Source organism: Orycteropus afer, unplaced genomic scaffold (assembly GCF_000298275.1).
Source record: "Orycteropus afer afer isolate SDZICR_OR568_19922 unplaced genomic scaffold, OryAfe1.0 scaffold00387, whole genome shotgun sequence".
Taxonomy (NCBI): Eukaryota; Metazoa; Chordata; class Mammalia; order Tubulidentata; family Orycteropodidae; genus Orycteropus; species Orycteropus afer.
The window spans coordinates 1,460,000-1,470,406 of NW_006921974.1; the positions used below are offsets into that span (position 1 = coordinate 1,460,000).

A 10,407-nucleotide genomic window follows, 5' to 3' on the forward strand; every position below is an offset into this window, starting at 1 on the left:
AAAAAAAAAAAAAAGAAAAGCCATCTGTATGAAACCTAAAGGTTAACAATTACTCTAAAGCAAAGAAGAGGAGACAGGAGGGCAGGGAAACTAGAGTTCTGGAAACAGAACAACAAGAAAGAGATTGTTGACACATTTTGTTAACTCATGTCACTGAATAACTTCCGTAAAACCTAATTTGCTGTGTAAACTTTCACTGAAAACAGTAAAATACTATGAAAAGTAAAATGAATACAAATACTTGATCTTTATTTTGGTCCATTTTAAATCTAATTCTTTCAGACTTTTATTTGAAATGCACTGTAGGTTTATGTATGGGGACAGTGTAGCTATCTGTTGCTGCAGCTTGGATTGAATAGACATGCTCAAGTACATAACGGCCCTTACTTCTAGCTGCAATATTCCACTGAGGCTACAGAGGGAGTACCAACAAACAAATCCCATTGCCAGGGTGCTTGCTGTGACTTAAACAAGCTAGACAGTTGGCTCTTGTATGTTTTCCTTTGGCTCATTATTGAGGAAGCTTCCTTCTAATTTTTTTTTTTTAAATCAGTGTTCTGAATCATAGCTTGTGAGGGTCTATGCCAGCTTTGTTTGAAAGTAAGATGCCATAAATTTAAGAATCCAGCAAAGGATTTTTTTTTATTCTATACTGAACTTGGTATTATTAGAGTATAAGGTTTTGCTGTAGGCTTTTATTGTAATCTGTATGTTGCCTTCCTCTTCTTCCCCAAAGACTGTTTCAGTTATTAACATCAACCCCAACACAACTGACTTCACTGGCAGCTGTCATCCTCAAACTGCACTACTTAGGTTGAATAGCAGCAACATCAACTATCTTGACTTTGTCTTTGCTGTGGTGAGTAACATAATTTTCTAAAATTTGGTTCCTTCTCTTGCAAACACATCTGAAACTTTGAAGAATTGTGGGGAGTATTTGGCTTTATTTTCCATTTCAGCACTAAATTATGAACATTGATCCCTGTTTATCCTTCAGGGTCTCCTTAGAGATCTGTGGACTAGACTCTTACATTAATGCTCATCAGGAGTGGCGTGCCCCATCCAAGGCACAACAATTGGTCTCTATTCACCTGGGGCAACAGAGGAAGAAAGAGTCAGGAATAGAAGGATATGGAATATGTGGTTAGTTGTCTCCATAAACAACTGTTTTCTTTGCTATGAGACCAGAAGAACTGGATGGCGCCTGGGTACCATTACTGAGTATTTTGATCAAAGATTATATAGAATAATACTCATCAAAAGCGGGAAACTAAAGAACATAATTCCAAATTGTCATGCACACCAGACTTCTTGGAGCCATAAAGGTTGGATGAACCATTGAAAGTATTGCCCTGCGAGAATCTTTAAACCTTCAACCAAAAATATCCCTCTGAAGTCTTTTCAAAACCAAATAATAGTTTGGCTTAGCTAGTAAAGAATGTCTGCCTTGATCACTGTGTCCTTTATGATCTATTTATATAGGATCAAACTGACGGCAACAATTCAAAAGATTAGATAGGAACCTTAGGGGTCAGTGAGTGTAAGTTAATGCAGGAAGGAACCGCTCAGGAAAGGAGAGTGAGAATGGTTGCACAACTTGACGAGTCACTAAATTGCACGTTAGTAGCTGTTTAATTGGTGTATGTTTTGCTGTGTATGTTCTCAACAGTAACAACAAAATAAAAATTTTAAAAAACAGAGTGGCCATACTGCTATTATATAGACTTTAAAGTAGGAGCAAAAATTTAACCACATCAAAAAAGCAATAAATATATGTAAGCTAGACATATGCAAGTAATTTCATTAGTGTTTTTCTTTTTTATTGGTTAGAAGAATTTCATGTTTGTCCTCTAATGCTGTTGTTGTTAGGTGCTCTTGAGTTGCTGCCAATTCATAGTGTCCCCATGTACAACAAAACGAGACACTGACCTGGTTCTGTGCAGCCTCACAATCCTTGCTATATACCTGAGCCCATTGTTAGAGCTACTGTCCTCTAATCCTTTAGACCACCTTTTGGAGGCTTTAACTCCAAAACAAACCAAGCTCACTGCCTTTAAGTCAGTTCAACTCATAGCCACCCCTCCTTGGGTTTCTGAGGCGGTATCTCTACGAAAGTAGATTGCCCAGTCTTCCTTCTGAGGAGTGGCTGGTGGATTTGAACTGCCAGGCTTCTGGTTAGCAGTCAAATAGCTTAGGCCCTACTAAATATTTTATATGCGGTAACTCATTAAACCAACATGCATGTTTTATGGTTCATGCTTACATCAAGGGCTGAACCCTCAACAGAAAGTTCCAAGTTCTATTCTAATTCTTGCTGTTGTTGTTGTTATGTGCTGTCAAGTCGGAACCGACTCACAGCGACCCCTCCTTGGGTTTCCAAGGCAGTATCACTACGGAAGTAGATTGCCCCATCTTCCTTCCAAGGAGTGGCTGGTGGGTTTGAACTGCCAGCCTTCTGGTTAGCAGTCAAGTGCCTTAGGCACTATGCTACCAATCACCAGAGACCTTTATTCCTACCTTCTCATAAGCAATTATTATCACCATAATTTTGTTATGAGAGGCATATGTGTATTCATGTTTCAGCAAGTATGAATATGAAAATCAGTACTTCAGAGCTTGGCTCTTCAACTATATTTGGGGGGAATGTTGAGGACTGTCAATGTAAAGCAGTTTCTCAGGAGTTTCTGTATAAATGGAGGAAAAATATTTCTGCTTTTAAATCAGATTACTTTATCTGGGAATAGAGAAATAGTATCAACATCTGATATATAAAAAGTAGATGTGTTTAGTTACATGTTTCATACCTGGCCTGTGCACCTGTGTTCTTAAGGTGCCCAAAATTCAGTGTAAAGGTAGAAATGGATGACTTTTTTTTTAAACCTTTTGTGTGTGTGTGTGTGTGTGTGTGTGTGGAAGGCTTTGAATGCCTTGCTAAAGCTTTTGAACTTGATTCTTTAGGCAATAGAGTGTGGTGGACAGCATGTAAAAGTGGGATGAATGCTGTACCAGAGTTAAAAAAACCAAGTGCTATGGGAGAATGGAGGAGGGAGCAGTTCATTCTTGCTGGAGGAGAGTCAGGAAGGTTTACTAGAAGGTATGGTATCTGAGCTGGACCTTCAAGGATGGGTAAGAGGAGGTAAGAGGAGGAGTGGAAAAATACAGGTTTTCCTTGGATAAAGGGATGCAATCTAGTACAGCTGGGAGAATGAGGCATGCGGCACACTTAGTGAAAGGTTAGTATGGGAATGTAGTTGGGACAAAATGTGGGGAGCTTTGAATGCCAAGCCTAGACATAGCCTAAGCAGAGGAAGATGGTAAGGTTGACAAATCCTCCTTTATGCTTCCCTCTGAAATTTCTTTTGAGTCTGTCCTTTTGTTTTCATTCCTCACTGCCTCTGCCGTGGTTGTAGGTTGTATCATCTTTTTCCTGGACTATTCAAACAGCCTTCTAACTAGCCTCTTCTATCCCTCCCTTACCCTAACCTTCTTCTGCATCAGCTTAGTCTTCCTAAAGCACAGCCATTCTGTGTTAGCTACTGGTAACATCTAAACTCCACAGCAGGGGAATAGTTCAAATCCAGCCCCACCATTCAGTGTAAACCTGCATCTCCAGCCTTTGTTTCCTTTGCTTTCTCTTCATGAATCTTATGCTTCCATCCCACTGTCTCCTATGCACATCCTGTGAGGCAGAAGAGCACAGTGTAACCAGTCCTTAGGCTCTGCAGCCAGAATTCCTGGGCTCAAATCCCAGGCCAGTACCTGCTTACTAATTGTAGTATATACCTTTAAGGGAAGTTACCTCAGTGCTTCCATTACCCTATTTCAGAGCACAGCACTTACTGTATAGGGGTGTTGCATCTAATGATGCTTTATATGTAAAGCTTAAAGAATAGTGTTTGACATTTAGTAAGTTCTCAGTAAATGCTGTCATCTTGTGAGTATGCTGATTTTCTAACTGCCTTTGCTCATGCTGTTGCCTTTTCGAATGCCCCCTTTCCACTTGTTTCCTAACTGAATCCTGCCCACATCAAATGCCCCCATCCCTAAGCTTGCATTACTTTTGCTACTTCCCTAGTTACGAGTAATTTCCTATTAATTTTCCTATTAATTCCTATTTTTCATAACTTTCCTATTAATTTTCATAACTTGTCACTTTCTGTTTTGCAGTGTTTTTGTTGTTAGGTGCTGTTGAGTCAGTTCTGACTCATAGTGACCGTATGTGCAACACAGTGAAACACAACCCAGTCCTCTGCCATCCTCACAATATTTGCTATGGTTGAGCCCATCATCTCAGCCACTGTGTCAGTCCATCTCATTGAGGGTCTTCCTTTTTTTTTTCCTGACCCTCTATTTTACCAAGCATGATACCCTTCTCCAGGGACTAGTCCCTTCTGACAACGGTTCTTAGATGAAGTCTGACTATTCTCACTTCTAAGGAGCATTCCAGCTATACTTTGTCCAAGATAGATTTGTTCGTTCTTCTGGCAGTCCATGGTATTTTCAGTATTCTTCACCAGCACCACAATTCGAATGCGTCAATTCTCCAGCCTTCCTTACTCATTGTGCAGATTTCATATGCACATGAGCCAATTGCAAATACCATGGCTTGGGTTAGGTGCATCTTAGTCTTCAGAATGGCACATTTGCTCTTCAATATTTTAAAGAGATCTTTTGCAGCAGATTTGCCCAGTGGAATATAATACCTGATTCTTGTCTGCTACTTCCATGGACATTTATTGTAGATCCACGTAAAATGAGATTCTTGACTGCTTCAATCTTTTCTTCATTTTTTGCCATATAGTTATGTATTTTATCTTCTTGGGCAGGTTGCAAACATGGTGAGAGCAGGATCCAAGTTGAATTCATTTTGCTAGCTCTCTGGAGCACTGAAACATGTTTCCATGAATGTAGTAAGCTTTCAATAATTTGAATGACTGCAGATCATATTAGGAGCCCTGGTGACACAGTGGTTAAAGCTCTCAGGTGCTAACCAAAAGGTTAGAGGTTGAATTGACCAGCCGCTCTGCAGGAGAAAGATGTGACAGTCTGCTTCCGTAAAGATGACAGCCTGTGGGGGCAGTTCTACTCTGTCCTGTAGGGTTGCTATGAGTCGAATGAGTCAATGGCAGTGAGTTTTTTGTGTATGTGTGTGTGTGGGGGCTTATCAGATGAGTGCTTCAGAAAGATAACTCATAGCAATGAGAAGGAGAGATGAGAGCTGGAGCATCTGAATTGTAATGAGACCAGTGAAGAGAGGCTGTTGTGATCCAGGCTGGTGGGAACGGGCTCAGAAGTAACTAATAGAAGTACAGTTGAGGAAATAAATTTGCTGAGTATTCAAGAATCACATGACTACAGCTGGGGTCCAAAAACCAGAAACTAAATGTACAGGAAAAGGGTTGTGATCACCTTTTGAGTTCTTTACTTAGTTGCAGTTTTTTCTGCTGGCCCAGGTCTAATCCATGGTTTCATCTTTCATGTGGTAATAGTATTAGCTTGCTTTTTTCTGTATATATTAGCTGTACCAGGAGCTCTGGTGGTGTAGTGCCTAAGGCATTTGACTGCTAACCAGAAGACTGGCAGTTCAAACCCACCAGCCACTCCTCGGAAGGAAGGTTGGGCAGTCTACTTCCGTAGTGATACTGCCTCAGAAACCCAAGGAAGGGTTGCCGCAAGTTGGATCCGACATGACAGTGAATTTGGTTTGGTTTGGTTTGTTAGACAGTTGTGCTATATTAACTGGAAGCTCTTTTTTAAACAGAAAAATGAAAACCAGTTCTACCTGAAGGAAGTGAATATCAGCATGAATTTGGGAAATGGCTCTGGTAAGCATCAGCCTGGGGAGAAGAATATAGGTTAGATTGGACGAATACCATAATTGTCTTGTTACCAAATAATGTCTTATTTAATGGGACAGATGATTCTGTGTAAAAATTGTATCTTAGCCACAATTTAAAATTAATAACTTAGAACTAGGGTGCTCTATTTTTACAGTATCATATCTTTTCAAAGTATGGTGGATAAGATGTTACTTATTTTAGACTATAAAATATTTGTAGAAACATAAGGAACCTAGTAATAGTAAGAATTGCTTTTTGTAGATAGATCCTGTACCCTAAACTCTCACATTTAATTATAAAATTGCGAGGGCTATCCTATTTTTGATGTTTATAGGAAAAAGAATTTACTAACCTGTTCCTTTCTTTAAAGTTTTCAGTTTTGTAAACAACAATCTTAGCTACTGGGGCGCCCCACTGGGAAGTTCTTATATGTGCAACAAAGAGCAGACGCTTTTGGTATCTGGAACATTTCAGATAAATACCTTTGATCTAAGGGTTCAGCCTTTCAATGTGATGGAAGGAAAGTATTCCACAGGTAAGAATCAGGTGCATTTTATTAATTTCTGTTCTTATGTTGACTGATAAGTGGCTTTTCATTTGAGTCCTGGGAATTTAAACATTGAAATTGAGACTATGAATTCAGCTCTTCACTCTGCTGTAAATTTCTCATAGCCTTGGACAAGTTGTGTAACTCTAGTCCTTGGTATCTACAAATAATCCTTAAATTTGGCTCATCATTTTGTTCAGAATAGATTTTTTTTTTTTTTTTTGGTGAACCATTTGTGACAAAATTCTTAAAGCTAAAATCTCATGGAAATTTTAAGTGAGCTTTGCATAAACTGGAGATGCTCCCCCTAGGTTTTCTTTTTCTCTTTCATGATACAGAGGACACCTGGGAGCAGTAGGAGTGAGCATTTTGCATGTGCTTTCTTGGTGCCATCTTCTGCCTGGAAATATTTTCACTCAATGAAACAATTTGGTCTTAAGACTAAAGTTAGAATGGTAGCAAAGCCCTCAAATGTCATGAACTATATTTTTTCTAGATAAAATAATCTAGAGAGTTTTAGTAGATAAATGCTGTGTGAATGATGAGGCTGTTTAAAGATCTCCCCAGGGCTAATGGTGGTATTTATCAGGTTTTTTATGAAGCCCTTACCAAAGGGGTCATTGTAATTTTTATATCTGTACAAAAGATATATTTGACATTCCAAGATTAGAATTTACATGAAGAAATAAGACACATTGTCATCGAGTCGATTCCAACTCATAGTGACTCCACAGGACAACACTGAACTGCTCCACAGGGTTTCTAAGGCTATAAATCTTTACAGAAGTGGATTGCCTCATCTTTCTCCTGCAGAATGGCTGGTGGGTTTGAAACACTGGCCTTTTGGTTAGCAGCCAAATGACTTACTATGCCACCAGAGCCCCCTCAGAAGAAATAAAGTACAGAAAAATTCCTTTATTTACTTGACATTTTAAACTGATGACCAAAAATAGGATGTTTGTGGATTACAGCTCTGTCGAGTAGAGCTATTCCACAGCCTTCTTTACAATTGAACTCTAGGGTTTAGGAGGAAATGTGGAAGTGAGGTTTAAAAAGAGAATATGTTGTGAGCTATTCCACTGCTTTTGTAGTAGTTCTGATTACCTAGTCGGAGTCGGTTAGGCTGAAAACATCAGGCTCTTCACCCTATCATTTTTGTGACTTGATAGGTTAATCACACTACAAAAATACTTTCCAGCATTCATTTTCTCTTTTTTTAGTTTTGCTTATATACTTCAATTACCTTGATCCTTTAATGGCTTTATTTTGGGAGTCTTTATCTAGCCTCCCTTACATTATCACCCTTACTTTGGGACTAATTTTATGTTTAGAATTGAAAGTCATTTGTAGTGTTAATATCAGTTCAAGCCTGTTTACGTTATGATCCTTAACAGAGATGAGCTGTGTTCTTTCTCTAATTTGAAACTTTGATGTTCATGTATGTAAATATCACTCAAAGGAGGGGTATATAACATTTAACACTAATAATGAATGCACAAGCTATTTGTGGAACTAGGTTCTTGGCTGTAGGTACCTATAAACACAATACTTGACTGTGTAGCGGGAGTAAATAGAATTGTAGTTAGGTAGAAGAATGTTGATTGGATTTCACTGGATCAGAGTATTGGGTAGAAATGGAAACAAACGTCTACAGACTGCCAGCCCTGACCAGATTGATAAGAAATGTAAATCAGTTTGTGACTTTTGTATACTCTTAAGTCAGAGATCTGCATACTTTTTTCCTGCAAAAGCCCAGACAGTAAATATTTTCGGCTTTGTAGCCATACAGTTTTTGTCAGAATCATTTAACCCTCTACCATTGTAGCACAAAAACAGCCATTGGCAATACCTCAGCAATAAAATGTCATTTATGGATACCGAAATCTGAATTTCATATAATTTTCATGTGTCACAAAGTAGTCTTCTTTTTATTGATTTTTTTTTGGAGCCATTTGAAAATATAAGAACCATTTGTAGCTCTTGGGCTGGGTTGGCCCTGCCCCCATGGGCTATAGTTTGCTGACTCCTGCTCTACACGAACTCCAGGGCCAACCTGGCTGTTCTGATCCCATGATACCTTCTTGATGGGTTCCATTTTCCTAAACAACATTTACCCTACTGCTGAGAGGCTGTGGAGAAATGGGCTGGGTTAGTTCCTTATTTTTTGATGAAGTAATGCTCCTATTTTGAAAAAAATTTGTAACATAAATATATACACATGTATATGTATATACACTATAATATAAACTGTATTCATATATATGCGAATATCTGTACATGCATATGCACATACATAAACAAAAGGACAGATATATTTTAGGGTTTTACTTATAAAATAATCCATAATTTTCTGTAGCCTTATCATGAAAGTAGACCTGTCTTAGTTACCTAAAATTGCTCTTCTAAGAGAATTTCTGACTTTTGAGTCAACATCTTTTACTTTTGGACATTATTTTTTGCTTATACTCATTATTTGTTACACACTTTTTCTCATCTACAGCCCAGGAGTGTTCGCTGGATGATGACACCATTCTAATACCAATTATAGTTGGTGCTGGTCTTTCAGGCTTGATTATCGTTATAGTGATTGCTTACCTAATTGGCAGAAGAAAAAGTTATGTCGGATATCAGACTCTGTAATGCTAATACATGTTATTGCCATTAAAAAATAATGAAGCAAGTACAAGTTCCAACATGAGATACTCAATTTAAGGTACATTTAGTTGTAATCCTGGTTCTGGAATGGGTAATATGGGGGATTTCAAATTCAAACAAAATACCAACAAAAACTATAAACTACAACTTAGCAACATGATTTTGGTTTTCCCAACCAAGGAATTTAAGTCCTGGTGGTGCAATGGTTAAGCACTCAGCTGCTAACCAAAAGGTTGGTGGTTTGAACCCACCAACCACTCTGGAGAAAGATGTGGCAGTCAGCTTCCGTAATTTACAACCTTGGAAACCCTATGGGGCGGTTCTACTCTGCCCTTTGGGGTTGCTATGAGTCAGAATGGACTCAGTGGCACACCACAACATTTCTACAGCGAAAGGCATGTGTAAAATCACCTGGATTATAGGTTTCATTTTTATTGTCTTGAATTATTTTTTCAGTGTTTTTGCTTTAAAAATAGTCTGGTCAGAAATTTATAGTTTAGCAAGAACAATTTTTAAGAAGTGCCCCCCCTAGCATGTAGTTGATTTGGGACAACATGTTCTTACATTGAATTTGTACTTGCTCCTTTTGTACTTCTTTATGGTTTTGTTTGCAGGTTAACTTAGCTACTCTGGCATTGCTGCATATTTGACCTATGAGAGATATGCCAATAGATCTGAACAGGGTCTAATACTATGTTCTTAAATAAAAGCTTTTCTAATGCTGTTTTTTAATACATTTGTATTTAATGTGGCTATAATGACAAAAGGATCTCTAGTAGCATAGTGCCTAAGGCATTGACTGCTAACCAGAAGGCTGGTGGTTCAAACCCATCAGCCACTCCTCAGAAGGAAGGTTGGGCAATTCTACTTCTGTAGTGATACTGCCTCGGAAACCCAAGGAGGGGTCGCTATGAGTTGGGGCCAACTCGACGGCACGTAACAACAACAACATAATGACAGAAGCTACAGAAGCATTTTAAATTCTATAATAGGTGTTAATCATATTTAATCCTTTAAAATAAAACCTAGATATTTTAACCTTTTAAAGTACAAGACACAAGACTATTTCCACTGGGCATTTCAATCCAGTTTCTAGGTACTTTAGAAATAAATGCTAGGTGGTACCCATTTAGAGTATTAGTTCTTTGTACCATAAATTGGCCTCTACATGCTGAAATGGTTTGCTTTCTCATATAAACATTAGGTGGTATGTGGTAAATAGACAGTTGGTACATCTAAAATTAATGCAGAATTCTTTTTAGCCTTCCAGTACTACATTTTCACATAAAATTTGGCCATGTAAATAATGTGTACATGTATATAACATGCACAGGAAACTAGCACAAGGGGGTTGCATGGTTTGCA

General features: G+C 38.4%; 1 protein-coding gene across 1 annotated transcript in view; it reads left to right on the forward strand.

Annotated features, from left to right (window-relative positions):
• LAMP2 (lysosomal associated membrane protein 2) overlaps nucleotides 1-10,407 on the forward strand; it is a 60,435-nt gene that overhangs the window by 40,422 nt on the left and 9,606 nt on the right. The window contains exons 6-8 of the mRNA XM_042782604.1: nucleotides 737-859; nucleotides 5,762-5,825; nucleotides 6,211-6,375. Of these exons, the coding sequence (XP_042638538.1) occupies nucleotides 737-859; nucleotides 5,762-5,825; nucleotides 6,211-6,375 (352 nt within the window). The remainder of the gene's footprint in view (nucleotides 1-736; nucleotides 860-5,761; nucleotides 5,826-6,210; nucleotides 6,376-10,407) is intronic.